This window comes from Oscarella lobularis, chromosome 14 (assembly GCF_947507565.1).
Source record: "Oscarella lobularis chromosome 14, ooOscLobu1.1, whole genome shotgun sequence".
Classification (NCBI taxonomy): domain Eukaryota; kingdom Metazoa; phylum Porifera; class Homoscleromorpha; order Homosclerophorida; family Oscarellidae; genus Oscarella; species Oscarella lobularis.
In genome coordinates, this window is record NC_089188.1 from 2,272,218 (window position 1) to 2,297,035 (window position 24,818).

The 24,818-nt window shown below is 44.1% G+C and overlaps 10 protein-coding genes across 15 annotated transcripts; 7 read left to right on the forward strand and 3 right to left on the reverse strand.

Annotated features, from left to right (window-relative positions):
* Positions 1-50: 50 nt before the first annotated feature.
* On the forward strand, positions 51-1,953 carry LOC136195543 (adenosine receptor A2b-like). Its single transcript, XM_065984887.1, has 4 exons — positions 51-653; positions 712-1,078; positions 1,136-1,328; positions 1,386-1,953. Exons 1-4 carry the CDS (start codon positions 127-129, stop codon positions 1,814-1,816), a joined length of 1,518 nt encoding a protein of 505 aa, XP_065840959.1. The 5' UTR covers positions 51-126; the 3' UTR covers positions 1,817-1,953.
* On the reverse strand, positions 1,875-4,097 carry LOC136195544 (L-lactate transporter-like). Its single transcript, XM_065984888.1, has 12 exons — positions 3,964-4,097; positions 3,768-3,914; positions 3,642-3,709; positions 3,467-3,588; positions 3,296-3,419; positions 3,102-3,250; positions 2,948-3,053; positions 2,564-2,899; positions 2,365-2,519; positions 2,250-2,304; positions 2,101-2,191; positions 1,875-2,051 (listed from the first exon to the last, which is right to left on the reverse strand). Exons 1-12 carry the CDS (start codon positions 4,079-4,081, stop codon positions 2,017-2,019), a joined length of 1,506 nt encoding a protein of 501 aa, XP_065840960.1. The 5' UTR covers positions 4,082-4,097; the 3' UTR covers positions 1,875-2,016.
* A 107-nt stretch (positions 4,098-4,204) lies between these two features.
* Positions 4,205-6,080, forward strand: LOC136195114 (uncharacterized). Its single transcript, XM_065984380.1, has 7 exons — positions 4,205-4,274; positions 4,628-4,786; positions 4,997-5,156; positions 5,216-5,439; positions 5,496-5,596; positions 5,646-5,741; positions 5,797-6,080. Exons 1-7 carry the CDS (start codon positions 4,239-4,241, stop codon positions 5,975-5,977), a joined length of 957 nt encoding a protein of 318 aa, XP_065840452.1. The 5' UTR covers positions 4,205-4,238; the 3' UTR covers positions 5,978-6,080.
* Positions 6,056-7,960, reverse strand: LOC136195113 (L-lactate transporter-like). Its single transcript, XM_065984379.1, has 11 exons — positions 7,792-7,960; positions 7,676-7,743; positions 7,502-7,623; positions 7,325-7,448; positions 7,118-7,266; positions 6,966-7,071; positions 6,618-6,917; positions 6,403-6,557; positions 6,302-6,356; positions 6,156-6,246; positions 6,056-6,108 (listed from the first exon to the last, which is right to left on the reverse strand). The coding sequence occupies exons 1-11, from the start codon at positions 7,892-7,894 to the stop codon at positions 6,077-6,079; spliced, it is 1,305 nt and encodes a 434-aa protein (XP_065840451.1). The 5' UTR covers positions 7,895-7,960; the 3' UTR covers positions 6,056-6,076.
* A 131-nt stretch (positions 7,961-8,091) lies between these two features.
* Positions 8,092-9,722, forward strand: LOC136195287 (cellular tumor antigen p53-like). 2 transcript variants are annotated; one of them, XM_065984590.1, is made up of 10 exons: positions 8,092-8,189; positions 8,242-8,413; positions 8,467-8,496; positions 8,551-8,626; positions 8,684-8,782; positions 8,832-8,957; positions 9,017-9,116; positions 9,169-9,349; positions 9,402-9,517; positions 9,566-9,722. In XM_065984590.1, exons 1-10 carry the CDS (start codon positions 8,128-8,130, stop codon positions 9,588-9,590), a joined length of 987 nt encoding a protein of 328 aa, XP_065840662.1. In that variant the 5' UTR covers positions 8,092-8,127; the 3' UTR covers positions 9,591-9,722. The 2 variants fall into 2 exon arrangements, with proteins under 2 accessions (XP_065840662.1, XP_065840663.1); XM_065984591.1 differs by having other exon boundaries at positions 8,242-8,410.
* Positions 9,723-9,730: 8 nt separating this feature from the next.
* LOC136195289 (large ribosomal subunit protein uL2-like) lies at positions 9,731-10,842 on the forward strand. The gene is made up of 4 exons (XM_065984592.1): positions 9,731-9,781; positions 9,848-10,159; positions 10,216-10,550; positions 10,607-10,842. The coding sequence occupies exons 2-4, from the start codon at positions 9,880-9,882 to the stop codon at positions 10,766-10,768; spliced, it is 777 nt and encodes a 258-aa protein (XP_065840664.1). The 5' UTR covers positions 9,731-9,781; positions 9,848-9,879; the 3' UTR covers positions 10,769-10,842.
* A 148-nt stretch (positions 10,843-10,990) lies between these two features.
* On the forward strand, positions 10,991-13,681 carry LOC136195698 (golgin subfamily A member 6-like protein 7). Of its 4 annotated transcripts, none has more exons than XM_065985117.1 (18): positions 10,992-11,196; positions 11,254-11,332; positions 11,484-11,528; positions 11,583-11,645; positions 11,691-11,753; positions 11,800-11,862; positions 11,909-11,971; positions 12,023-12,085; positions 12,143-12,205; positions 12,252-12,356; positions 12,419-12,457; positions 12,508-12,573; positions 12,650-12,715; positions 12,786-12,844; positions 12,899-12,934; positions 12,981-13,007; positions 13,113-13,200; positions 13,251-13,393. In XM_065985117.1, exons 1-17 carry the CDS (start codon positions 11,114-11,116, stop codon positions 13,180-13,182), a joined length of 1,053 nt encoding a protein of 350 aa, XP_065841189.1. In that variant the 5' UTR covers positions 10,992-11,113; the 3' UTR covers positions 13,183-13,200; positions 13,251-13,393. The 4 variants fall into 4 exon arrangements, with proteins under 4 accessions (XP_065841191.1, XP_065841192.1, XP_065841189.1 ...); XM_065985116.1 differs by having other exon boundaries at positions 10,994-11,196; positions 12,769-12,844; positions 13,251-13,681; XM_065985119.1 differs by lacking the exon at positions 13,251-13,393 and having other exon boundaries at positions 10,991-11,196; positions 12,769-12,844; positions 12,981-13,025; positions 13,087-13,200.
* LOC136195699 (phosphorylated adapter RNA export protein-like) lies at positions 13,583-14,843 on the reverse strand. Its single transcript, XM_065985121.1, has 3 exons — positions 14,135-14,843; positions 13,959-14,083; positions 13,583-13,910 (listed from the first exon to the last, which is right to left on the reverse strand). Exons 1-3 carry the CDS (start codon positions 14,327-14,329, stop codon positions 13,727-13,729), a joined length of 504 nt encoding a protein of 167 aa, XP_065841193.1. The 5' UTR covers positions 14,330-14,843; the 3' UTR covers positions 13,583-13,726.
* LOC136195697 (mitogen-activated protein kinase kinase kinase kinase 4-like) lies at positions 14,369-20,882 on the forward strand. Its single transcript, XM_065985115.1, has 29 exons — positions 14,369-14,548; positions 14,613-14,678; positions 15,143-15,199; positions 15,293-15,337; positions 15,426-15,506; positions 15,642-15,690; positions 15,747-15,808; positions 15,861-16,024; positions 16,075-16,132; positions 16,182-16,236; positions 16,294-16,375; positions 16,424-16,505; positions 16,562-16,643; positions 16,696-16,765; positions 17,898-17,968; positions 18,025-18,140; positions 18,196-18,323; positions 18,375-18,430; positions 18,484-18,557; positions 18,952-19,188; positions 19,241-19,304; positions 19,350-19,415; positions 19,480-19,689; positions 19,747-19,847; positions 19,904-20,053; positions 20,137-20,218; positions 20,275-20,355; positions 20,414-20,553; positions 20,608-20,882. The coding sequence occupies exons 1-29, from the start codon at positions 14,510-14,512 to the stop codon at positions 20,686-20,688; spliced, it is 2,649 nt and encodes an 882-aa protein (XP_065841187.1). The 5' UTR covers positions 14,369-14,509; the 3' UTR covers positions 20,689-20,882.
* Positions 20,883-21,589: 707 nt separating this feature from the next.
* Positions 21,590-24,809, forward strand: LOC136195512 (paramyosin-like). Of its 2 annotated transcripts, XM_065984840.1 has the most exons (21): positions 21,590-21,695; positions 21,753-21,821; positions 22,026-22,079; positions 22,140-22,214; positions 22,264-22,318; positions 22,429-22,505; positions 22,554-22,605; positions 22,662-22,707; positions 22,753-22,845; positions 22,904-23,045; positions 23,100-23,175; positions 23,222-23,274; positions 23,328-23,410; positions 23,464-23,623; positions 23,675-23,724; positions 23,786-23,938; positions 23,996-24,086; positions 24,320-24,388; positions 24,436-24,492; positions 24,543-24,633; positions 24,686-24,809. In XM_065984840.1, the coding sequence occupies exons 1-21, from the start codon at positions 21,687-21,689 to the stop codon at positions 24,751-24,753; spliced, it is 1,623 nt and encodes a 540-aa protein (XP_065840912.1). In that variant the 5' UTR covers positions 21,590-21,686; the 3' UTR covers positions 24,754-24,809. The 2 variants fall into 2 exon arrangements, with proteins under 2 accessions (XP_065840912.1, XP_065840914.1); XM_065984842.1 differs by lacking the exons at positions 24,320-24,388; positions 24,436-24,492; positions 24,543-24,633; positions 24,686-24,809 and adding an exon at positions 24,145-24,266.
* The last annotated feature ends 9 nt before the right edge of the window (positions 24,810-24,818 follow it).

The window sequence follows — 24,818 nt, forward strand, 5'->3', positions numbered from 1 at the left end:
ACCGCGCCGCCGCCCACGTGGGAGTACAAACAACGCCCAGTTATCAACAACTGGGGCCGCAGAGAGAGAGAGCAGCTACAAGACGACGGCGGTGGCGGCGGAACACAATCATCATCAACACATTGAATGATGACTTCTGTTCCATGCAACGGCACTAACGGCACCGATCCCGAATTCTTACGAGGAGCGACTCTTCTCGTCGTCTCAGTCTTAGCCGTTCCAGTCGACCTGCTCATCGTCGTCGCAATTCCGACGTTGAATAAATGGACGACGAGCGACACGCTCGTCATGGGCCTCACAATTGCCGATCTCGCCACTTGCGTGACAGCCGTTCCAATGACCGTTTACGCCTACTTTGCCGGCCACTGCTTCGCCGAAAATTCGGCGGGCTGCTACGCGTCGGCATTCTTCATAACATTGCCGCGTTTTGCGGCGATGTTTATCGTGACGGCAATTGCTATTGATCGTTACGTGGCAATGAAACGACCGTTTTGGCATCGATCGGCCGTCGCACTGCAACCGAGCGTCATGAAACGAGTCGTTTTCTGCTTGTGGCTGCTTGCCGCAGTGCTCGCCGCCCTGCCGTTTATCGGCGCAAAACAGGTTCGCTTCTATTCGCACCAATATTATTGCTTCTATGAAATGGACGGCTGGTGAGCGTACTCTATACTAAATACGACGTAGTTGTACGTCAATGATATCCTCTCACAGGTACAATATTCTGATTGCGGCATTCGGTTACGGTCAACTCGTTATCGTACTCGTCTGCTTTATATTTGTACTCAAACGCATTAACTCGATTGTAGAGAATCGACGCACGTTGACGCGACCCAATTTGACTCTACGTCAAGATTCAATCAATCGAGCGCTCGAAATCGTTACCAATCCTAATCAATCAGAATCGGCACTGCCGCGACGAGTTCCGCCCAAAGATCGGCGACTTAAACGAAAGAGAAGTTTGGGGGTTCGAAGTACGGGAACGACCAATGAGACGGATATGTTTCACATCGAACGACAATTTGCAAAAATGTTTGCCATTCTCGTTCTTTTATTCTACGTCTGTTGGCTTCCCATCGTGGTAAAGAAGATCAATCCTTTTTATAAAGGGTTGACCCATATCTATTGATTTTTTTAGGTGATTTGCACAATTAACCAAAACAGACACGAGCAAAACGAATCGTTGCTCATTTGGGGCCTGCGTTTTGCCGTTGCCAATTGTGCTATCAATCCCATTATTTATACACTCATGCGACCGCAGTACCGTCAAGTATTCAAGGTACTACTCCGACGCATGTTTTGCGGTAGAAAACCAGACAGAAGAGAACTAGGTACGTATTCGCTTTTCGACTTTTTTGGGGGTCTCAGAGTAAGGGTTTTAAACGCAGAACTTATACGGAGTGGGTCGGTTCTGGCTAAACCACGCGCTGGAAGCCTAGCGTCGTCTCTACAAAGTACTGGACTACAGGCTTCTCTGCGGAGTTTACCGGCATCTGTTCGAGCTTTAACGGCGATGACTACGACTAATCAAGCAGCCCTTCCCCGTCATACCTCTCTCAGTTCGATCGTCGAGGAGGACTTCCCAAGTAGGGAATCGGCTCGGTGCAAGAGACTGTCAAAGGATTCGACTTTGGTTGGAGCGTGGCGTGAGAATATCGAAATTGCTGAGGAGGCGATTCGAAATTCTATTATTCTTCCGTCGCCATCCGAGTGCGATTCAGTCGTCTCCATCAGTATTGATAATGATATTAGTATCGCTGAGCCGCCTGAAATTTCGCGAGGTACCGAATCAACCGATTCGGTTCTCGGAAATAAATGAAAGTGCACACTTTAGTAATATTTCTTTAGAGAAGCATATATTAATTAGAAAGAAGGCTTGCCTAGAAACAGGAACAAAGCTGCGTTTGCGTAGATGATTGATGTACAAAACGATGTCTAAAATTAAAATATAATCTTCCGGGGGAAAAAAGCAAAAGCGCAGTCAGCAGTTCAATGACAATTGCTACTTACAATCCACGATTATTTTTCCTTGAAAAAGAAGCCGATTATGACCGCTGCAAAAAATGAATAATCAATGTTCATATGACCGCTTTGCCCTCTTACCGATGTAGACGAGTCCAGCTGATAAGAACCAGAGATGACTGTAGCTCAGTTTTATTGTTGATATGAAAGCCGGTACGAATGCACCAAGTATCTAACCGGAGAAGTCAGTGCTCCTAGGAAAAAGACATCAGAAAAAAAACGCTACGTACTTGAGACGTGAAGATTAATCCATAGTTTGACGAAAAATGAGTCTGTCCAAATGACCTATTGATACATTAGAATTGAAGTCACGTCAATTTTTAAAAAAATCATATTATACCATACCGAACTGTAGCAGCTGGAAATAGCGCGTAAACGCCTCCAATGCAGGAAAACAGGAGACAAACCCACGCGGTGAAGACGGGCTTGCCTCCGAGTGTCGTGAGGTCAAACGTCAGAAGGAGTGCCGCGAAAATTGACGCCATTGCCAGCACAGCAGTCTAGCACATCAAATTACGAGAAATCTATAAAATTATTTAGTTACTCGAAATGAAAATCGATCGGCCATTCCTCCCCAAAATAATCTCCCAGCTGCATTAAACGGCGACGATACGGAACCGACTATCGCCATAAAATGATCGTCGTTGATAACAGTCAATCCGTAGGACTTGAATAGAGCTCCGACAAACGTGACTGCCTGGCCGAGAGAAAAGAACATAATCCATAACATGTAGAATCGTTTGTCTTTGAATAGTTGAGATGGTTTAGAAGAGACAGGAGCCGCGGGATCTGCATCTAGAAGATGTTGACCGTTTTCTTTGCGGTTGACTTCAGTTTCATTAGAAGTGACAGCATCCTCGTCGCGCTTCTCAGTTTTCCTCTGCAAAATAAATGATGATTTGCTACTACTGTATAAAAAATTCTTTACACTGGCAAGAAAGAATGACCCAATGAGCTGAATACTAAAATAGGTGCCTCCTAAGATAAGAAAGCACGTTTTGACTCGATGAAGAAGACCAACATTTCCAAAATATCTAAAATACAATATTGCTTGTAATTTCAGAGGATACACGTGTGCATACTTCTCGTCTGAATTTTTTGGATCCGGAACCGTTGGATTGAGCCCTTTAGGATTGATAAAGTGAGTCTGAACTTGATCGAATATAGCTGCTCCGGCTCCAAAGCCAGCGACAACAAAGCCAGCAACTAGTCCCTTTTTCTTGGGCCACCACTAGACCCAAAATTAGACAAAAAAGAGGAGAAGGAAAAGCAGTACCGTCATAGCAGCTGCCATGGGTATGGGATACGCAATTCCTACCCCAAGCCCGTTTAATAGTCCGTAAGTGAAAAGAATAAGCCAAAAATTGCTAATGGCGAAATAGGAAAGAGCGACGCCAGAACTAAAATATCATTAGAGACACTACTATCGTTTTAGATGATTGCTTGCCTCATGATAAAACCGCCTAGGAGTACAGTAAGCCTGGGACCGATTTTCTTCTCTATTTGACCTCCAAAATACATTGCTGCGCCTTGTCCGGCGCCAGTCAGTGCACTGACCCAAATCAACGTCTAAAAACGTCCGTCAGGCTGAGTAGCGTTATCCTACTGATAGAGAGTGCTACCTGGGACGTGACGTCGGTCTTGCTGCTGTATTTTCTCAGGTAGGACACCATGTAGGGACTCATGTTGCCTAAGAGAGTTTCTATATACTTTCTGGTCATTTTTGGTGCCGGATCGTCGCTCCTTGCCGAATGTATAGAAAGTTCCTAGTGTTATGTGAATGCAAATTCCTGCCACGACGACAACGACGCCCGCGAGGCGGCTGTTCGGACTGTACGAAGGGCAACCCATCATGCACAGCAAATCACGTGATAAAAAGTAGATGAGCAAAACAGCTGCAAAAATTATCGTTTTCTTATGTGTTAAAAATTGATTTTGGCTTACCTAAGAATGTCAAGCCGGCTGAGGAGAACCACAGTACGATTTTTTTAGATAGTAGCCACTTTCCATTTTTAGCCTTATTGAAAGTAGAGCGTCTGATCAGGCAGTTTCTATACAACATAACTTATTAAGTACAGTGTAGCATTACAGTACTGTACATGCCCAAAAAGTAGCCTATGCCACGGTCACGTGCAAGGGTCAGGTGACCTGACTACCCACGTCGGAACTCGTCGGAACACGTGGATAGAGGGCGTGGCACGTACGAGGAATATCGCAAAATGGCAAGCGGAAGACTGAAGGCGCCAGAGAACAAGGTACGGCGATTGTTGTAGGAGTCATAGAGGGACCCGTTAAGGTATAGGACTCACAGACATTTCCTCCGCATCTAGCTATAGCGCGTATCGCTAGTTTAACGTAACTAGAGCATTTCTCTCCGGTGTTTTTGTACAGGACGGCGTAGAGTTTTCATGTTTATGTATCATTTGCAGTTGGGGTCCCTTTCGAAAGTCACCTTCTGACTACTATACGGGACATTCGTTCCGTTGTACATCCGTTGTACATATCCTCGCGCGCTTTTACCCGTGAGAGCGAGTTGAGATAAACAGCTAGTACATGCACACTAGGAGGCCCTTGCAAGCTATAATCAGAGCTAATCGATTCTCTCAAGATTTTAGACGAATGTCTGCAAACCATCGAAGACGCCCTAGAGAAGGCAACAATAACTAGAGGGGGCTCCGCAGCAGTGTCAGAACAATTGGGAAAGGACAAAAGATTTATGGAGAGATTGACCAGCAGCGTCAAGCAATGGCGAACGGAAATTACAAAGGTGATAATTATCTAGTATATAATAATAATTGAGTTAAGTAACATTTATGAAAAGTAGAGGCATACACGATCTAATAAAGTATTTAAATTATGTGTAATTTGTATATTATATATGATAATTTTTTACATTATTTGATTTTACATCACTAATTATCTAGTATCTCTTTTTCAACCATCATGCGAGCTTCATTTCCGAGTGTGTTCTGTTTAGTTCTGTCAGCTGGAACAATATTCTTTCGACGCCTCGGCCGACGATGCAATCGAAGAATGGCGGCGGATCTTAGAGGAGGTAAAGTCGATCAAGAGCAAATGGGATTGCGAATCCGCCAAAAAGGCACGAGCTCTCGTCAACGATACCGACCCAAATGAAGGTAAGAAGAGACTTATATGAAGAGCTTTAATTATTTGATACTTACAAGTGGAATTTTAGACCTAGAAGATGCAGTCTACCTCCTCGACGCGATTTTCGAACACCGTCTCCTGAAGTTGAGGAGAGGTTCCCTCTCGCATCTGCTATCAATCTCAATGCAACCGGACCAAATGATCGAAATGATCGAAAACCTTTATTACTACGGTCGCCTACATGCGAGAATAAGAATTCGCTCATACCCGATGCACAACATCCTTCTCTTTGCAACGAGAAAGCTGAACGAGGTAGGAATGTGTAACTTGATAAACATAAGTTAGAAAATTGATACATTGTGTTATAGATTTGCGATTCTATTGAGGCCAGATCGGGAAACTCCTGCGATGTCGTTCGGAAGACGTGGCATACATTTTTTAAATTTATGAATTTGGATCCAACCGCCCAGTTAGTGCAACTCTACGTCACTCACTAAGTTTACTAAACATTGTTATAGACGAAAAGGAAAGGGCCGACCGCGTCGAGCTAGTAAAGGAAGAGGCCAACCGCGTCGAGCCTCTCGGAAGAGCCTCTCTTTGCGAGCCGCTCAACTGTTAGTGCAACTCTACGTCGCTCACTATAAGTTAATTTACTAAACATTGTTATAGAGCCGGAGGAAAAGGAAAAGGCCGACCGCGTCGAGTCAAAATCGAACCCGTCTCTATAGAAGTCGACGTGTCGAAGCAGGAGCGCGAAGATTCGCCTCCGAAAAGCGTCACTCGTTCGGCGTATGCGAAGATTGAAGAGCAGACGGGCCGATCGTCGTCTAAAAAAACGTCCAACGTCTAACGTCTGACGTCAATAGATTTACACGAGGCAGCTGTTCGGACTGCCAACCCATTATGCATGTATGTACGTACCCTCATGTACAGCAAATCGAAAAGAAAATTATATTTTCAAAAAGTAGATGAGCAAAACAGCTGCAAAAATCATCGTTTTATTATGTGTTAAAATTGACTTTGCTTACCTAAGAATGTCAAGCCGGCTGAGGAGAACCACAGTACGTTGTAGGTCACATTTAGTAGAGACAGCGAAGCTGAGAGACAAGCACCAAACATCTATAGAACGTCATGCACATGCAAACTCGTCTAAATAGCTGTAGCAGACACTTACTTGAGACGAAAAAAGCAAACCATAGTTAGACGAGAAATGAGTTTGCCCAAACGCTCTTTATGTACATAATTAAAATTTTTAGAGCGAAAGGTTTGTTATACCTCGCAGTTAGAGCCGGAAACAAGCAAAAAATGCCTCCAAAACACGAGAAAAGAAGGCAGACCCATATAGCAAAGACAGGCTTGCCTCCCAGCATCGATACATTGAATGATAAAATCAAAGCAGTAAATATTGCGCACATAGAAAGCAAGACCACCTACGAGAGACAACCAAGCGTAAAAATAATACAATTTTATTCTATTTTTTATAAATTTACTCGTAAAGAAAATTTGTCTGACAGAAACCCCCAGAAAATTCTTCCCAGTGCGTTGAACGGAGACGAAATAGATCCAACTAACGCCATAAAATGATCGTCGTTGATAAACGTCAATCCATACGCTTTGAATAGACTTGATATGAAAGTCACTGCCTGTCCGAGACAGAAGAATGCCGTCCATAGCATGTAGAAACGTTTATCTCTTAAAAGTTGAGCCGGCGTCAAGGACCCATCTCCATCGGATTCTGACTGAATTAAAGGTTCGCCTTCATTTTGAATATTTGTTGAGACGTCTTTTCTCTGTTTAGAAATTTAAAAAATTTTAAATTCTAAAACAAGGTTACTTACTTTAATGAGAAAAATTGATCCAATGACTAGCATAGCAAAGTACGTGCCTCCCAGCACGAGAAAACTTGTTTTGACGCGGTGAAGAAGATCCGCGTCACCAAAATACCTAAATAAATATTTCTAAAAGAGAAACAATGTAGAAGCGTTTCTACTTCTGATCAGGATTGTCTGGATCTGGAATAGACGGATTTTGCTTGTGGGGATTTATATATTGGGTCTGGACTTGATCAAATAGAATAGCTGAAGCTCCGCTTCCAGCTACAACGAAACCAGTGACTAGACCCTCTCTATTTGGCCACCACTAGGCAAAAAGAATCGTTTGAGAACTTTATGACAGTTACGTTAATTTGATGACGTACACTCATAGCACATGCCATGGGAATGGAATAGGTTACGCCCATGCCAAAGCCAAATAGGAGCCCATATGTTAGCATGACTAACCAATAGGAGACAATAGTAAAATAAGTGAGAGCAACACCGGCACTAGAAAAGAAAGATTTTACACGGAAACAGGTGCAATTTTACTCTGCACTTGCCCCAGAAGAAGGCCACCAAGTAGAACTGTAAGTCTTGGTCCTAATTTTTTGTCTATTTGACCTCCAACGTACACTGCAACACTGAGTCCAATTTCGAGCAGAGCATAGACCCAAACCAGTTTCTAATTATAATAAATTAAATATTGTCTTATTAAAATTTGACGAGATTCTTTCTTGTGGTGTGATATCGCTCGGGTGACCGTATTTTCGCAGATAAGATACGATGTACGGACTCATGTTGCCTGTAAATGGGCAAAATGAGAAACTGCAAGTCCGGAACGGTTTCTCACCGAACGTATAGTACGTTCCGTCGACGAGGTGCACCAAAAATCCGGAGAGAATGACGAGAACGCCGAGGAATCGTCGGCGGCGACTCAATGCGTCTGTGTTCATGTCTACCCCACGTGCGTCCCGCGTGACGCGTGATTAGAATACTCGAGCTCATGTAGAAACCCCCCGGCGCCCCAAACTACAGTTTGTTTTAAAAAAATGGCACTGTCAGCGTCAACAAACGCTACAGCTTGCAAACTCTCGGCAAATTAGTAACGCGCGTATTCTCGCACGTGAGATAACGTAATGGAAACCCCCGTGGGAAGTCCCGCATGCACTAGCACCTTGAGGAGACAATGGACGTCCCAGACGATCTCTCCAGCGAACCGACAGCTATCGAAATCGTGCAAAACCATCCGTAAGCAAGCTCCAACGTATTTCTACAAATCGCTAGTAGCTCACCTACGCAGAGAAGGAATCACAGATTTGTTCGGATCGTTTCCCCTCGATTTTGGAGGGCCCGATTCTTTTCCAGAGTGTGCAGTCGCGCCGGAGGACCCGCAGATAGAAGAAAACTCCGCGAGCGGCGGAAGCAGTTCGATTTCTGCTTCTTCCACAACTCGTTTCGTCTTTTCGGAAGAAGTAGCCGAAAAGTTTCTTCCTATACATTGTAAATAAAAATAGTCTCGTTTCAGACGTCTCTTCCAAAATCTCGTCGCCCACACGTACGAAATTTTCAAAATAATTAGTCAATATTCCCCTAATATTGCTTTTGATAGTATTCTCAGCAATTGAATACGGTTTTTGTAAAGGAAGAGCAGGACTGTGCGTTCACTATAGCACTAGGGAACAATGGTATATAATCTCCCCAAGACCAACGCGTTTTTGACTCTTACTCCTCCCTTTCTTTAGTTGAGACTCCCGCTAGTGTCATTGTTTGTGCAGTCTATGTGTCAGATGACGATTGTCATAATCAAGTTGCGCGATGCAAGGCGCACTTCCATTCAGACGGTCTCTAAGATTAGATCAAATCAATATATATTTTCATTAATTAATGAAGGTTATGATGATATATCCAGTGGACGATACCACTTCTTCTTGAGCCGCGATTCCAGTGTCATATACTATCAAGAGAAAAATCGACTTTATATCAACGTTCCTTACTCGTCTGGAAACGAGACTGAAAGTACTGAAAGGATATGAAGTCCGTTGGGTCTTTTTAGGTGTCTTCTCTTTACATTGCAGATGGTAAAACGTTTACTTTTCAGTTTATGTGTCGTCAGACTTGCTGTACGCCTTTGAAGCAGCGTCCAATTAAACTTGTGTTCCTTTTAGCAGGGCCAAGGTCAGAGATGTGATCATGTCAAATGTATTTATTTATTGATTTTTATTGGTAGTGGTAATTTTATCAGTGAATTGTCCGTTGGATTAAAAGTCTCGTCGTGCCCTTTTCGAGACAAAGGAATAGCAGAGGAGAAGCTGCAACATAGTAGCGAAACGTCATCAAAAAAACGAAAGAAATCTTCATCAGGCAGCACAGCTAGACTAACGGGAGATTTTTCGGTGTCGTCAATGTCTGTAAGAACGATTTTTTTCCCTAAAGTTTTTTGTCTCTAAATTTTTGTCTAAGGTTGTGGGACAGGCAACGAGAGAAAAGCTTGAAGATTATCGTTTCTGTGCTGAATTGGCTGAGTTTGTGAAACAGCGTTATCCGTGTATTATTGACGAGTTTAAGCAGTTCAGAATGTAAGAGTTGGGTTATTCTAATGAATTGTTATTTGACGTTTTTATCAGGCAGGTGACTTCAGAAACGGATTAATTAATGCATCAGTACCGGCGCGGATATCAGTGTTATACAAAAAATGTTTTAAACGTGCTTTGACCGATGAATAGGTGTTTGATTGTAAAATGAATGATGTGACTTATGTAAACCAGCGGATGTACATGTGGCATCGAACGCCCGGATAATTGCTGGTTTGCGTTCGTGAAGAAGGGAAGAATCCATCGGGTGTAAGCCAATCTCACTCCGAATCTCACTCCTTTCGACTGTGCTTACCACGCTGACTCTTTTTATAGTTTCCAGACGCTGATCGCCCTTCTACATCACAATGGGCCGAGTCATTCGCAGCCAACGTAAAGGAGCGGGATCGATATTCCGCGCGCACACGAAAAAGCGCAAAGGACCGGCACGACTACGCGCAAGCGACTACGCCGAACGTCGCGGCTATCTCAAAGGCATAGTCAAGGAAATAATCCACGATCCTGGTCGAGGAGCTCCACTCGCACGCGTCGTTTTTCGCGATCCCTATCGCTACAAGCTCCGAAAGGAGCTCTTTCTCGCCACCGAAGGCATGTACACGGGACAATTCGTCTACTGCGGCAAACGAGGTAAGCGAGCACGTGACGGAGGGGCCCCTTTTGAGGATCTCCGCGTCCTTTTTTAGCCGCTCTCTCGGTGGGAAACTGTCTCCCAATCGGCACGTTGCCCGAAGGCACTGTAATCTGCTCGGTCGAAGAAAAAGCGGGCGATCGCGGCAAATTGGCGAAGGCGTCGGGCAATTACGCGACGATCGTCTCGCAGAACCCGGATGCGAAAAAAACGCGCGTTCGCTTGCCATCGGGCTCGAAAAAAGTCCTCTCGTCGGCGAATCGCGCCATAATCGGCGTCGTCGCCGGCGGAGGTCGAATCGACAAGCCAATGATGAAAGCCGGACGCGCCTATCACAAATACAAGGCGAAGCGAAACTGTTGGCCCAAAGTTCGTGGCGTTGCTATGAACGTAAGTTTTTTCGAAGTCACGTGTTCTTAGCGCGCGTTACCGTTGACTTATTTTAGCCTGTTGAGCATCCTCACGGAGGTGGTAACCATCAGCACATTGGGAAACCGTCGACTGTGAAGCGAAATACACCCGCCGGTAGGAAAGTCGGTCTGATTGCTGCAAGGAGAACGGGTCGGCTTCGGGGAGGAAAGAAGAGTGGTGCTCATGAGAAGGACTAGAACTCCCGTGGTATTAACATGCTTTTCTGGCGTTTTTGTCGTTTGAGAAAAATAATGAATGAAAATAGTCTTAATATCCGCAGCGTTAATGGGAAATATAGCCTGCCTCTGCTCGAGAGACGTTTCCGGTCGTTCTTACATCCGGGCCAGAGTCGTGACTCGTGAACAATTTCCGAAAGCATTCTCGACATTCTCATGGCATTAGCGAGAGATCCTTTGACGAAAAGCCGCAAGACCCCGGACGCTCCCGACATCCCGGCGGACCTTCGAATTGGCGACGTCGTCTACGATGTCAGCGGATCGAGCTCACTGGCAAGGAGAGGAATACTGCGTTATCTTGGGCCGATGAAATTCGCCAAGGGAACATGGGCCGGCATAGAGCTGGAATCGCCGGAGGGGAAGAATGACGGCTCTGTCCAGGGCCACCGGTGCGATGGCGCTATTGGTTCATTTTTTAGCAATTTTTTTTGCAATTTTGTGTTTAGTTATTTCGACTGTAAACCGAATTTTGGGATTTTTGTCCTCGCGAAAAAAGTTATGAAGGCCAAATCTCTTACGTCGAAGGTCAGCAGAATACTCAAGACTGTATAATTGTCTGTCAAGTAATCGCCTAGTCCTCGTGTCCTGACACTCTCTCGCCCGCATGAGGATACGGGCTGGAGAGTCTGGGCACGAGACGAAGTCACGAGACTGGACTGACTGTATTAATTTCTAGGAGACGAAGGAGAAAGACGACGAAATCGAAAAACATGGGATCTTGGTCAGACACCGATAAATACTGTGTGACTACTTTTGTCTTATAATCGCTTTTTAGTTGAAGGAGAAGGATGACGAGACGGAACGGATGGTTGAAAAGATGAGGAGGATGAAGAAAGAAGTAATACACTCATAAATAGTACTTTTGTCATATAATCGCTTTTAGTTGCAGGAGAAGGACGAAGAGGTGAGGAGGATGGATCAAAAGATGAAGAGGATGAAGGAAGACGTAAGACACTCATAAATAGTACTTTTGTCATATAATCGCTTTTCAGTTGAAGGAGAAGGATGACGAGACGGAGAAGATGGATGAAAAGATGAGGAGGTTGAAGAAAAACGTAAGACACTTATAAAGAGTACTTTTGTCATATAATCGCTTTTTAGGTGCAGGAGAAGGATGAAGAAACGGAGAGAATGGATGATAAGATGAGGAGGATGAAGAAAGACGTAAGACACTCATAAATACAGTACTACTTTTGTCATATAATCGCTTTTTAGTTGCAGGAGAAGGATGACGAGATCGAGAGGATTTATGAAGAGATGAAGAGGATGAAGAAAGACGTAAGACACTCATAAATACTACTTTCTTTTGTCAAATACCGGTAATCGCTTTTTTAGTTGAAGGAGAAGGATGACGAGACGAAGAGGATGGATGGAGAGATTAAGAGGATAAAGAAAGACGTAAGACACTCATAAAAAGTACTTTTGTCATATAATCGCTTTTTAGTTGCAGGAGAAGGACAGAAAGTTGGCGATGAAGGAGGAAGAAGTGAGGAGGATGGAAGAAGAGGTGAGGAGGATGGAAGAAGAGATGGAGGGGATGAGGGAAGATGTAAGACACTCATAAATACTCTAAGAATCACTAATTATATTACGTCCATGCTCTCTCCTTAGATGGGGCGCGATGAAGCTGGGGAAGTATCAGTAGCAGAGGTAGGCCAGTTAATAATCACTAATTAATTACGTCCATGCTCTCTTCTTAGACGGGGATCGGTGTACAGGGCGCAGTTGGGGGAGGAGACGCTGGAGTCGGAGAAGAGGAAGAAGAGGTAGGCCAGTTAATAATCACTAAATAATTACGTCCATGCTCTCTTCTTATTAATTACGTCCATGCTCTCTCCTTAGACGGGGATTGGTGTACAGGGCGCAGTTGGGGGAAGAGACGCTGGAGCCGGAGAAGAGGAAGAAGAGGTAGTCCAGTTAATACTTACTAATGACAATGAGCCAGCCTAGCTCTTGCGTAGGGTAAATATTGTCTTAGGCCGCGTCGAAGAAGAGCTGTTGCCCCGTCGGCCGTCTCGCCGGCGGCCAAGCAAAGCGGTAAAGATCTTTTGGACTGTTTTCCGTTTTTTGACATAGTTTACTTCTTCTTAGAATCGGAAGCAAAGAGAATTCTCAATCTACCAATTGGTAAAAAATAATAAAACCTTTTTCATATTTTGACTTTCTTTTGCAGGCGATTTCTGGAAAGAGGCCAGAGAGGGTAGGGTTCAGCTAATGAGTAAATATTTACGTCTTTTTCATAACCTGTTTCAAATTTATGTGATTTCACCCTTGCTTAGATTTAGAAATTTCTTGTTTTTGGCAGGCCTAAAAAGGGAAGGAGCGAGAATTACGACGAGAGACGGCATCCCAAGAAGGACTCTGGCCTACTTTGAAAGGGCCATAGATACGAAGTAAACATTAACAAAAATTAATTTAGTACGCTAATGTTTAACTTTTACAGATGGGAGAATCGGGAGACGTGCAAGACAACAACAGCGCTCCTTGGAATGAGCGCAGGAAAAGAAGGCTTTTATCACATCAAGAATCGTCTTGTGAAAGCCTGGCAGTCAGTACTGACGAAATACATTGAGATATAACACAGCCTAAATAACGTGTATGAAGAAGTGTTAATTGAATATATAGAATATGCTCCATTTGCTCAAGGAACTAGACAAGGAGAATCTCATTCGGAGTACACCTAATTCATATTCGCACAATTTAATATTAATTAATTAATTAATTAAAATTAATTAATTAATGGATCGTTGACTTGGTCTTCGAGCTTGCACCTCAATCCCAAATAGATATTTAATTAAATGTTTAAGTATTGCACATGAGAAGGACTAGAACCCGTGGTATTAATTAAAATGCTTTTCTGGCGTTTTTGTGGTTTGAGAAAATAATAAATGAACATAGTCTCAATATCCGCAGCGTTAATTATTTCTTTTTGTTGTTTGCTTTCAACGCTTTTTCCTTTTGGCGTCGAGTTCTCTCCTTGCGTTTTACTTTGGCTTCGATTTTTGATTTTCGTTTGTAATCAGCGAAAACTTCAGTCTTTTCTTCCTCCGTCGAGTCAGCAGATGACCTGAACAAAGCTAGATACGTTCCACCAGGAGTCTTCCTATATAAATAATTAGGATAAATAAAATTTGAATATTAGCGGACGTACTTTCGTTTGCCGTCAGACGTGAAAAGTCCTCCTCCACTCAGAACACGTCTGGTTTCTTCGTACAGTCTAACGGCTCTCGCAGATCCAATCACATTGACGAGCTTCAATATTAAATCTGAATTTTCCTGTGAAAAAAAAGTTAAATTAAACCTCCAAGAATCTAAATCATGCAGTACCTCTTCCAAATAATCAGAAATCTGTTGACCAACCAAATCAGGGGGATCTGATCTAATAATCGAGATTTGTCTAAATCGTTTCGATTTCTTCTCCATTGGCGTTGATTTTTCGCGCATTCGCGCTTCTCTGCTATCTCCGTCACTATCCGACTCGCTCGAAAGGTCGGGTAATCGGCTGCGTTCTACTCGTGTCATTATCTCTGTCCGGGACCTGTCAGTGGTTTGCTAAACCACAACGTCCCGTCTTCATCACATGCCTGACCGTTCTCTTACCTAAACGAGATTTCGCGTGCCGTTTTTCTCGCCACCATCTCGCGAAACTACTTCTATATCATCGAATAGGCCGATCGAGTGAGAGAGACGACAGACGAAATTATGGGAGGCCTGGACGACGTCGATTTGACAGCTCTAAAGGCAAGCGCCGCTTATCTTCGCGCCCGCTTTGTTTCGACACGCGACGACGATAACGTTCGTTCAGGATCCGACAGGAATATTCGAACTGATCGAGTGTGTCGGCAATGGCACCTACGGCCAAGTACACAAGGTAAAAGACTCCCTCCCCCGCCCCCTCTCCTGTAACTGTAGCAAAGCGAGGAACGCGGCCCAAATCGCGCGCGTGGGCGCAACCTTAGCGATGGTTGCGGGGGGTTGTTTTTTTCGGCGAAAGAGCGAAAAGTACGCGAATACGTTTTTTCGTCGACGTGCGAACGATTCCTATACGCGAACCTATTTGCCCGCATTTACCGATGACCTAATTCTTACGCCTTAGTTTGGGCGGGCGAGTAAGCGAGTGGGCGGGCCCCCCTTGTGTGCGCAACGATTCGCCATCGAAATCTCGTCTCGTTTTGCCATTGCGAGACGACTTTCGTTTGATCGATTATGTTTATGAGCGGCGGTCGGGCAAACAATCGCAGCTCGATGCAAATTCCGATCGATTTCTCTCACGAATCGCGATCGCGTCTCCTCGCGCGCGTCTCTCGCGTCGCGTCGCTCATCGTTCTCACGTAGGGACGGCACATTCACACCGGCCAATTGGCCGCTATAAAGGTCATGGACGTCACTGAGGTAAGCGACTGGGCGATTCGAAAGAGTTTCCCTCGAAGGGGGAGCCGTCTCTTCGTTTTCGCGACGCACGCGCTTCACTCGTTCTCTTCGCAGGACGAAGAGGAGGACATTCGACTCGAGATCAACATGCTGAAGAAGGTGGGCGTTTATTCTAGTGGGGGGGCCCCCAGGTGGCCGAAGGCCAATCGCTCGAAAAATAAACCGTGTGCGCTTGTGTTTTTTACAGTACTCCTATCATCCGAACATCGCCACCTATTACGGCGCGTTCGTGAAGAAAACGGCGCCGGGTAGCGAAGACCAGCTGTGGGTAAGGCGGGAACCAATAGGAATAGAGTACGGGGCTTGGGTATGTAGCAGATTTTCAGTTGGTAATTATTTAATTAAGGGGAGCCAATGGGGAACAGGACATACGGGACTTAATTAATAATACGTATTTGTTTAGTTGGTGATGGAATATTGTGGTGCCGGTTCGGTGACTGACTTGGTTCGAGGTTGGGCTACATCTTTCACAAACTCGATTAATTTTTATTTGATTGAGCGTTATTAGGCTCCAAGGCTCGCTCGCTGAGAGAAGACTGCTTGGCCTACATCAGCCGGGAAATACTCAAAGCACGTGCCAAGGATTGTTTCTGAGAAATCCGGGATAATTCTGTTTTCTTAGGGACTGAGTCACTTGCACAAGAACAAAGTCATCCACCGAGATATCAAGGGACAGAACGTTCTCCTCACTGACAACGCCGATATCAAGCTCGTCGATTTCGGCGTATCGGCGCAGCTAGACCGAACCATTGGCAAAAGAAACACATTCATTGGAACGCCTTATTGGTGAGAAAAAAAGAGGTGGGAGTAAAACTAATAAAAATTATTTTAATTAGGATGGCTCCTGAGGTGATTGCATGTGATCAACAACCGGATGCCTCTTATGATCACAGAGTAAAATAAAAATAATGATATGATATATATAGATATGTTGCTATGTTAGAGTGACATGTGGTCTTTGGGTATCACGTGCATTGAACTGGCTGACGGAGAGCCACGTGAGCAATACAATTTAATTTTAATTAATTAATTAATTAATTAATTTTATGTGATAGCTTTGTGTAGCATGCATCCAATGAGAGCTCTCTTCTTGATTCCGCGTAATCCTCCGCCGAAACTGAAGCAACCTAGAAAATGGTACAAAAAATAAAATAGATATATATTTTTAATTGACATTATTTTTAGGTCTAGAAAACTTCTTCATTTTCTCGACCTTTGCCTCATAAAAGATTACGAGCGACGACCAGCTGCAGACAATCTTCTCAAGGTTCTATTACATTGATTATCCTAAATAAAAATATATATTAATTAATTAATTATTAGCATGAGTTTGTTGGCTTTCCCAGCGACAAACAAGCTCGAATCTTCCTAAAGGACATGATCGATCGTCACAAGAGAAAAAAGAGTGAGAATACAAAAACAAAGCCCAGATGAGAGTGACACTTTCTTCCTTTTAGCGCACGCCGAGGACGAATACGAGTGGTCAGGAAGCGAGGAGGAATCCGTCGAAGACGAGATCATGTCCGGGTATGTGATACAATGTCTACTTATGCAGGGTTCTGCCCACGTGGGTCGGCATGGGTCGGCCCCGACCCTCACTCGCCTATCGCCGACCCATACACTACTAAAACGTTATGCGTTTGCCTTCTCCCTATGCCTTTTGCCTTTTCCCTATGCCTTTTGCCTTTTCCCTATGCCTTTGCCTTCTCCCTATGCCTTTTGCCTTTTCCCTATGCCTTTGCCTTCTCCCTATGCCTTTTGCCTTTTCCCTTTGCCTTTTGCCTTTTCCCTTTGCCTTTTGCCTTTTCCCTATGCCTTTGCCTTCTCCCTATGCCTTTTGCCTTTTCCCTTTGCCTTTTGCCTTTTCCCTTTGCCTTTTGCCTTTTCCCTATGCCTTTTGCCTTTTCCCTTTGCCTTTTGCCTTTTCCCTTTGCCTTTTGCCTTCTCCTTTGCCTTTTGCCTTCTCCCTTTTGCCTTTTGCCTTTTCCCTTTTGCCTTTTGCCTTTTCCCTTTGCCTTTTGCCTTTTCCCTTTGCCTTTTGCCTTCTCCCTTTTGCCTTTTGCCTTCTCCCTTTTGCCTTTTGCCTTTTCCCTTTTGCCTTTTGCCTTTTCCCTTTGCCTTTTGCCTTCTCCCTTTTGCCTTTTGCCTTCTCCCTTTTGCTTTTTGCCTTCTCCCTTTTGCCTTTTGTCTTCTCCCTTTTGCCTTTTGCCTTCTCCCTTTTGCCTTTTGCCTTCTCCCTTTGCCTTTTGCCTTCTCCCTTTTGCCTTTTGCCTTCTCCCTTTTGCCTTTTGCCTTCTCCCTTTTGCCTTTTGCCTTCTCCCTTTGCCTTTTGCCTTTTCCCTTTGCCTTTTGCCTTCTCCCTTTTGCCTTTTGCCTTTTCCCTTTTGCCTTTTGCCTTCTCCCTTTTGCCTTTTGCCTTCTCCCTTTTGCCTTTTGCCTTCTCCCTATGCCTTTTGCCTTCTCCGTATGCCTTTGCCTTCTTCCCGTTCGAACGTTCAAGACAATTTTTAAAATGGTTTTAAATATGGTCCAAGACAATTTTGCCTTAGACGATTCATAAAAGTGTCTTGGACAATTTTCCAGACCTTCTTCCCACACTGAAAAAATTCTCGGCAGAACCCTGCTTATGTATCTTTTATTGGGGTATTTTTGATATTAGAACGCTGAAAACGGAAGAAACGTCGGGCGGACTTTCCCTAAAGCGAAATCCGAGTGCCGGACCGCGAGCAAGTAATTATTATTAATAATTATTAATTTTGCATTTTTTGATTTTAATTTATTTTTAGCTTCTCCGCCTTCCGCCGCCGCGTCTCAGGGAATCACCGACCTCAGCGTCTTGGCGGGACATATGGGAAATCGGCGCGAGTCGCAAATCATGCGAGGAATGGCTGTTCTCACGCCCGTATGTATCGCCATGGCAACGCAGGTTTTTCGCGCTCATTTTAGCGAAAATGTAGGGTATGAGAGCTCTGCATGGGCCGTCGTCGCAGAGCGATTTGCCGGAGGATGAAGAAGAAGAAGACGATAGGAATGTGCCTGTGGATAAGGATGGCACGATTCTAGCGTCCGATCCCATCAAACCTCTGTAAGTTGATTATTATTATTAGGAAATATATCGATTAATTTTGATATCTAGTGCTGCGCCTTATGAGACGTTTGGTGACACTATGGTTGTTCATAATGGAGTCGACAGTAGGGGATTATTATTATTGCCTGGGATGAGTGCGATTTTTATTTTCTAACAGAACAACCTCTTATTCCGCCGCCGCACTTGGGCGGGGGTCGAATTCAGGGCAGTGCTCGTGGTCAAGAAGTGCAGGTAGTCACATATGTACATACGTACTGCGCATGTGCACGTCGCTAAGCTGTTGCTAAGGCCCCGTTCCACGTATTCCGTGCACAATGCGCAATCGTTTTAGAAAAAGGCCTAGAGAGATAGTGTATGGAAGGAAAGAGCGTATAGGAATAGTGTATGGAAGGAAAGAGCCTATAGGAATAGTGTATAGAAGGAAAGCCCCTATAGGAATAGTGTATTCAAGGAAAGAGCCTATAGGAATAGTGTATAGAAGGAAAAGGCCCTTAGCAATGATGTATAGAAGGAAAATGTATAGAAGAACTTTTTACATAAATAGTCTAGGGATACTCTGTAAGGGGACGTACTTTACCCAATTATCATGTGTTTACATTTAAATAACAAGTCCTTCCTTTGTCAGGGCGGCAACGTTTCCCGTGGGAGAACCGATATGCGTAGCGGCGGGGCCTTTCCCAATGGAATAGCGCCTCGCTCTGGCCACGCGCCCAGTGGCGCTGGTCGCCTGGCCCAGGCCCAGGCTCAAAGGCAATCTCCACAGCCGGGAATGCGGCCTAACATGTCCTTCGCTGCCTATGTCCCTCAAAAGCCCGTCGTCAATGTTTCCCCCGCTGCCGTGTTGCCTGGCGACACGGGAATGGTGAGCAAATTTCGATATATATCAAATCTACGATTTTGATACGTGGGCGTAGACGCCTGAAATACGAAAATACAAAAAGCGTTTTCATTCGGAAATTCTTTGCGCTTCTCTCTGGGGTAAGAATCGCGTCATATAAGGGGAAATTGTGACGTCAGATCTAGGCGTGAATTTACTGGTTGGCACGGAAAACGGTCTTCTCCTGCTGGACAGAAGCGGCCACGGAAAGAGTACCCAATAATAAATAACTAATAATTATTGATTTATTGATTTTTCTCGGGGTTGTCTTTCCAGTTTTTCCGCTCATTTCGAGACGACGCTTTAGTCAAATGGACGTTCTAGAAGGTCTCAACGTGCTTGTGACGATCTGCGGAAAGAAGAACAAAATGCGCGTCTATTATCTCTCGTGGCTCCGCAACAAAATCATCAAAGGTGACGAGGTCAAAGAGAGATCCGGATTTCAGACAGTCGGCGACTTGGAGGGCTGTATTCACTATAAAATTGGTATAGGGATGAGGTATTGGGTCCGAAAGGGATTAGGAGAGAATTCCCTTTTATTAGCCAAATACGAGAGAATGAAGTTTCTGTGTATTGGGCTCAAAAACAGCGTTGAAGTGTACGCTTGGGCGCAGAAGCCCTATCACAAGTTCATGGCATTTAGGGTTAGGATTATTTAAATATTTTTTCTTATGTAAAAACGCCAGTTTTTATTATTAAGTCGTTTCCGGACATTGTTCATCGTCCCGTGCTCGTTGACATGACGATCGAGGGATCGAATCGTTTGAAAATCATCTACGCTTCTTCGGTGGGATTCCACGCCGTGGACATGGACAGCGGCTCCATGCTCGACATCTACGTTCCACATCACGTAAGAGACGAAAAAAATAAATAATAAAATTAAATACGTATGTTCGTGCACGCGTTTTTTTTCTAAAAAAATTCCTTTGCTAGTCTGGGAGGTCTGGTATTCATCCTCACGCTATTGTCGCGTTTTCGGGCGTTGAAAGTCAGGAGCTGCTTCTCTGCTATGACAGTAGGCTTTGCCTTAGGCGAAGACTAAAGATAAGGAGCTCATTATCTGGGTTCTAGATGAGGGCGTCTATGTTGACACGTATGGGGACGTTGTCAAGGATATAACGCTTCAGTGGGGCGAGCTTCCCACGTCAGTTGGTAAGAAAAAAATTTTTTAAATCGTTTTTTTTTATTTTCTGCTTGGTTTGTCTTATAGCTTATATTGGAGGTGGGCAGATCATGGGATGGGGATCCAAGGCCATAGAAATTCGTTCTATTGAAACTGGCGCTTTGGACGGCGTTTTTATGCATAAGAGAACGCAGCGGCTCAAGTTCCTATGCGAAAGAAACGACAAGGTCTCATATAATTATAATAAATATTGATTATTTTATTATTTTATTATTGCGAAGGTCTTTTTTGCGTCGATTCGAGGAAGCTCCAATTCTCAGGTTTATTTCATGGCGTTGAACCGGAAATTGCCTGGAACTTGAAGAAGTTCCGCGAAGTGGTTGCTATAGTTTTTGAGCACGTGACTTACACCCTAGTCCCTTCAATTGTTTAACCCCTATAGGATCCTGTTTCGGTTTGTAGGCCGATACAGAAGAGTCGATCTAGATAACTTATAAAGTATTGCCGTTGTACATATGGCTAAAATGTTAAAAATAACAATCGAAGTTATAGGATACACGGGTTACTAGATAATGATGGCCTTTCGTGAGCCATCATGGGATCCCCGAACACCCCCAGCACATTCTTATTACTCGAATTTTTGTGAAGACTTTTCATAATTTGCATCTCACTGCCTAACCAAATGAGTCGGCATGCTTTATTTTCCGCAAAAGCCTACAATTTGGCCTCTAGGCGTGACACAGAGCTATATCTCTCCTAACCCTAACCTCTGCCCCTTTGGGTGTTCGTGTCACGAGGCCCATTATCAGCTCGCAGTTGGGTTTGCGTGCTGCGAGCTGCGCTCGCAGCACGACAAACCTAACGTGCTCCTTTATTGCGTTCCCTTTATGAACGTTACTGATAATCTCATTGCTATGTGCCCGTTATGTTTAGTATTTATCCTCGATGATGTAGCCTGTATAATATGCCTACTCGTTCCTGAAATGTTTTGAATACAATCCGGGGTTCCTATCTACTGTGACGTCACCTTTTTCGGTACATTTTCTTCCAAATACGGGACATTATGACATCACAATCAATGTGATGTCATAAAGGCACCTGTGTGTGTGATTGGCCTTAGAGCGATTGTGACGTGAGCGTGACCGACAGACAGACAGACAGACAGACACACACTTTGGTTTTTGGGCGATCACGTTTGAGAGCCCCTCCCACCAGGGCGCGCGCGTGCTTCGCCCGCGCGCGCCCTGGTGTTCGGGGAACTAGGGTCAAGTTACTAGGGTCAAGTGCGCACGCGCATTTCTAGTTCTGCGGCTTTGCATCCAGTGTCCCGCCACTACACTGTACACTCGATTCTTTCGCTATGTCAGACGTAAGATGAACAGATTTAGCCAAAACGCAGTCCCAAGTTCATAATTCATTCTCGTAGGCTCCGATTCTCGAAACAACGGGTAGTCTTCGCGATCGAATTCGCGCGATGCGCGACGAGTTCTCCAAGGTAAAATCTAACGACAAATCTTGCAGAACGGCATAGGGATAGAAATCGAAAGGCAGCGCTTTCGTCCTTTCTGTTTTTCCCACGTCTCGATCGCGCTCTCCCAGGGATCGTAGAGAAAACAATGACGCGCGAAATCTTATCCGTGCGCGTGCACACGTCGAGGCGTGCACTCGCCGTTCTCCCTATTTGCGTATTTTTCGTCAGGTGGCAGACGCCATGGAACTATTTGCCCTAAGCGGCGAAAGGTGCAGAACGAAAGTACGCGTGCGGGGGAGGGGCGTTTTATTTGTTACACACGCGCTCACGTGCGTTCTAAAGGAAGCGGAGCAAGTGCGCCCCGCCGAATTGCTGAGCCGATTGAGTGCATTTAGCAGCAAGAATATAGAGATACTGGTACAATAGAATAAAGGGAACGCGAAAAAAATACATATATATATCGTAGGCAATAGAAATGCAGAAGCAGGCCAGTGCAAATGGAAAAGACAAACTGGAAAGAGGTTAACATTAAAAATTAGGTCATCTACTTTGCTATTTGGAGTTATTATTATTATGTACCCTTTCTTCAATGTAGATCTAGCCCTAGGTACTATACTTTCTTCTTCTCTAGATGAAGTGGGTGGGAAATTGATTGATATTGCTGAGAAGATGACATCGCTGAGACATGAACTCGTTCCCTTAGTCGATGTCAGTGAGATTAATATTTATATGTATGTATATTCAAATGTGTTCTAGGCAAAAAGTTTAAGGGAAACGAAGCTGCAGAGAGAACTCAGTGATCTTCGATGTAACGTAGCATTGAGACTTGTAGAAATTACGTTTGTAGAATTTTAATGTTTGCAGATGCGCTTTCAGAAGCGAAACGGGGTCAGGAAGATTATAGAAAGAGGTTAATTAGCAGAAAAAAAGACTCCCTTTGCTGATGAATACATAGATTTGATACTGCAACTCGTTCTTGTGGCGTTGCCGAGACAACGATTTCGACTCTGAAGAGTCAGTTGAAGGAGAAAACGGATGAAGTAGGGAAGTGAGTATAGTCAGTGAAGACATCCGTGTCTTTGCTCTCTATGTTCTTTTCTGAACAGATTGAAGCGTAATGCCAACGTTTGCCTATGGGAAAGGGAGAAAACGCGGCTATTAGACGAAGCAGAAAAGAGGATAAAACAGCTGGAAGAAGAGCTGAAAGAAGCAACGGATGCAAATGAAAATTTGCGAAAAATGTACGAGGTAAATAATTCAAAAAATTCTCGTCGCCTCATCCGGTTATTGAAATTGATTAAGGACGTCAAAAGTATGCTAAAGAAGGCAAATATGCGAGCCGAATTAAATAGGCAGCACTACCGCGGCAACGATGACGGTTAGCTCATTTTAATTATTAATTATTATTTATATTTATATTTTAGAATCCGTTGCTGAATCTGAAAAGCTCAAGCAGGCACTCTATGTACGAGAAAAGGTACACGGCAATCTTAAGCAGGTATTTATCTATTAATTAATCTTTGGTGTTAGAATGTCGCCGCGGCTCTGAGTACGGCAAAAGAGCTGCAAAAACAGTTCATTGGAATATTGAATGGGTTACAGTTTGACTACAGGCACGCCAAGGAGTCGATTTCCCTGCCTATGCAACGTGCTACTGTTGTTCTAGAGCTCTCAAAGCGACGTTGAATCTCGACCCGGATAGCAGAGAAATGTCCGAAGCGGTGCGATATCAGGAAATGCTTGAACTCCTGCGAGAATCGTGTGCAAGCGGTACGCTAAACAGCGTTCGCGCCAGTCTACCTGAGCACTACATTGGAGTGCAATCAGTACGTTTTTTCAATAGTAAAGACATTTTTATTAGAAATTATGCGTACCAGGATGTAAAGGCTTTTTCTCCTGAGGTGTTGAAGCTATCTGATCAAATGAGGTGGGGGAGTGCTGCACTTTCGCTTTCTTTTTTTTCGAATGTGAGATCTCTTTGTTCTAAGACGAAGGTCTTTGTCCAGTCGTAGCGGTGAACGTGAAGCGGTCAATGGAGTGCCGTTGGATGAGGTATTAAAACACTCTGCTATGGCGGAGAAATTATCGTCGCAAGCCGTCGCCACGAATGCGGAATCCAAGCAGATGAGTCGTGGAACTGAAGGAAAGAAGCCACTGTCTAATTTTTTATTTTTTATTTTATATTATTATTTATTTATAGCTCGACATCCGGAATTGATAGATAAACGAACTGGCATGGTGAAAATGGAGGAATGCCAGCGCTATTTTCCTGCTATGACTCAAGGCCAGGTGCGTTGCAATTTCATTCTTTTTTTCTTTTGGCAGATCAATCATTCTGTACATATAGTAATTTTCATCGCGCTCTTTGGCTCCCAGCGAAAAGACTAATTGGCTAATAATGTAGTGCTTATACGTTCGAAATAATATATAAAAGTTGAACGCGTTCTAATAAAAATAAGTTCTAATTGGCCCGATTAGTGACTGGAGTAAACGGTCTTCTTTACTAAGCAAGACTCTTTTAGATAAGGACCCACTTTTCCAAATTTATGAGTTGTGACAGAGATGGTAATGCTATTCTTGACAAAGCAGAGGTGCGAGCTCCCCTTCCTAAATGTCTGTGCTCATCTGGCTGCTGCAGATGACAGAAGCGCTGGCGAAAATTCTAAACAGAGCCCTATCTGATGAAGAGATTGAGGTAATAGTCTGTTTCAATTGAGAAACTGTGTCAAGCAGTAGTTTGGGAAGGATTTTCTGGAAGAAACTGATTTGGACGGAAATAAAGAAATAGACTTTTACGAATTTTTGTGCATCGCTCAGAAAGGGGTTCAAAAAAATGGTCAAAAATGTCGCTTATTAATTAATTAATCTTTATACGTGTACCTATCTAGGCAAAGCAAAAGTTCTTCGCGAAGCCCAACGGAGAAAAAATCATTCTAACGTATGTGTCATTCAGTAGAGTTGTATTTTTTTGCGGCGTGCAATTCTACACGTGCCAATACACGTGCTATTCATTATACGGGG

Excerpts from the sequence above, each read along its gene's own strand:
- LOC136195287 (XM_065984590.1), top strand. The coding sequence starts at position 8,128 with ATGGACGTCCCAGACGATCTCTCCAGCGAACCGACAGCTATCGAAATC. Across the intron at positions 8,190-8,241 it reads GAAATCGTGCAAAACCATCC|AGAAGGAATCACAGATTTGT; the intron begins GTAAGCAAGCTC and ends TCACCTACGCAG. Across the intron at positions 9,117-9,168 it reads TTCCTTTTAGCAGGGCCAAG|TGGTAATTTTATCAGTGAAT; the intron begins GTCAGAGATGTG and ends TTTTATTGGTAG.
- LOC136195289 (XM_065984592.1), top strand. The coding sequence starts at position 9,880 with ATGGGCCGAGTCATTCGCAGCCAACGTAAAGGAGCGGGATCGATATTC. Across the intron at positions 10,160-10,215 it reads CGTCTACTGCGGCAAACGAG|CCGCTCTCTCGGTGGGAAAC; the intron begins GTAAGCGAGCAC and ends GTCCTTTTTTAG. Across the intron at positions 10,551-10,606 it reads TTCGTGGCGTTGCTATGAAC|CCTGTTGAGCATCCTCACGG; the intron begins GTAAGTTTTTTC and ends GACTTATTTTAG.
- LOC136195698 (XM_065985116.1), top strand. The coding sequence starts at position 11,114 with ATGAAATTCGCCAAGGGAACATGGGCCGGCATAGAGCTGGAATCGCCG. Across the intron at positions 11,197-11,253 it reads GGCTCTGTCCAGGGCCACCG|TTATTTCGACTGTAAACCGA; the intron begins GTGCGATGGCGC and ends TTTTGTGTTTAG. Across the intron at positions 11,646-11,690 it reads TGAGGAGGATGAAGAAAGAA|TTGCAGGAGAAGGACGAAGA; the intron begins GTAATACACTCA and ends AATCGCTTTTAG.
- LOC136195543 (XM_065984887.1), top strand. The coding sequence starts at position 127 with ATGATGACTTCTGTTCCATGCAACGGCACTAACGGCACCGATCCCGAA. Across the intron at positions 654-711 it reads TTCTATGAAATGGACGGCTG|GTACAATATTCTGATTGCGG; the intron begins GTGAGCGTACTC and ends ATCCTCTCACAG. Across the intron at positions 1,329-1,385 it reads ACCAGACAGAAGAGAACTAG|AACTTATACGGAGTGGGTCG; the intron begins GTACGTATTCGC and ends TTTTAAACGCAG.
- LOC136195113 (XM_065984379.1), bottom strand. The coding sequence starts at position 7,894 with ATGAACACAGACGCATTGAGTCGCCGCCGACGATTCCTCGGCGTTCTC. Across the intron at positions 7,267-7,324 it reads CCATGGCATGTGCTATGAGT|TGGTGGCCAAATAGAGAGGG; the intron begins GTACGTCATCAA and ends CTTTTTGCCTAG. Across the intron at positions 6,247-6,301 it reads GTTTGCTTTTTTCGTCTCAA|ATGTTTGGTGCTTGTCTCTC; the intron begins GTAAGTGTCTGC and ends GACGTTCTATAG.
- LOC136195699 (XM_065985121.1), bottom strand. The coding sequence starts at position 14,329 with ATGACACGAGTAGAACGCAGCCGATTACCCGACCTTTCGAGCGAGTCG. Across the intron at positions 14,084-14,134 it reads TTTCTGATTATTTGGAAGAG|GAAAATTCAGATTTAATATT; the intron begins GTACTGCATGAT and ends TTTTTTTCACAG. Across the intron at positions 13,911-13,958 it reads ACGTCTGACGGCAAACGAAA|GAAGACTCCTGGTGGAACGT; the intron begins GTACGTCCGCTA and ends TTATTTATATAG.
- LOC136195697 (XM_065985115.1), top strand. The coding sequence starts at position 14,510 with ATGGGAGGCCTGGACGACGTCGATTTGACAGCTCTAAAG. Across the intron at positions 16,644-16,695 it reads TCGTCACAAGAGAAAAAAGA|CGCACGCCGAGGACGAATAC; the intron begins GTGAGAATACAA and ends TCTTCCTTTTAG. Across the intron at positions 18,324-18,374 it reads TCCGATCCCATCAAACCTCT|TGCTGCGCCTTATGAGACGT; the intron begins GTAAGTTGATTA and ends TTTGATATCTAG.
- LOC136195512 (XM_065984840.1), top strand. Across the intron at positions 23,275-23,327 it reads CACTCTATGTACGAGAAAAG|AATGTCGCCGCGGCTCTGAG; the intron begins GTACACGGCAAT and ends CTTTGGTGTTAG. Across the intron at positions 24,389-24,435 it reads CTATTCTTGACAAAGCAGAG|ATGACAGAAGCGCTGGCGAA; the intron begins GTGCGAGCTCCC and ends TGGCTGCTGCAG.
- LOC136195544 (XM_065984888.1), bottom strand. The coding sequence starts at position 4,081 with ATGTTGTATAGAAACTGCCTGATCAGACGCTCTACTTTCAATAAGGCT. Across the intron at positions 3,710-3,767 it reads AGGAACTTTCTATACATTCG|GCAACATGAGTCCCTACATG; the intron begins GCAAGGAGCGAC and ends AAACTCTCTTAG. Across the intron at positions 2,052-2,100 it reads AGCTGGACTCGTCTACATCG|CGGTCATAATCGGCTTCTTT; the intron begins GTAAGAGGGCAA and ends CATTTTTTGCAG.
- LOC136195114 (XM_065984380.1), top strand. The coding sequence starts at position 4,239 with ATGGCAAGCGGAAGACTGAAGGCGCCAGAGAACAAG. Across the intron at positions 4,275-4,627 it reads TGAAGGCGCCAGAGAACAAG|ATTTTAGACGAATGTCTGCA; the intron begins GTACGGCGATTG and ends GATTCTCTCAAG. Across the intron at positions 5,597-5,645 it reads AATTTGGATCCAACCGCCCA|ACGAAAAGGAAAGGGCCGAC; the intron begins GTTAGTGCAACT and ends ACATTGTTATAG.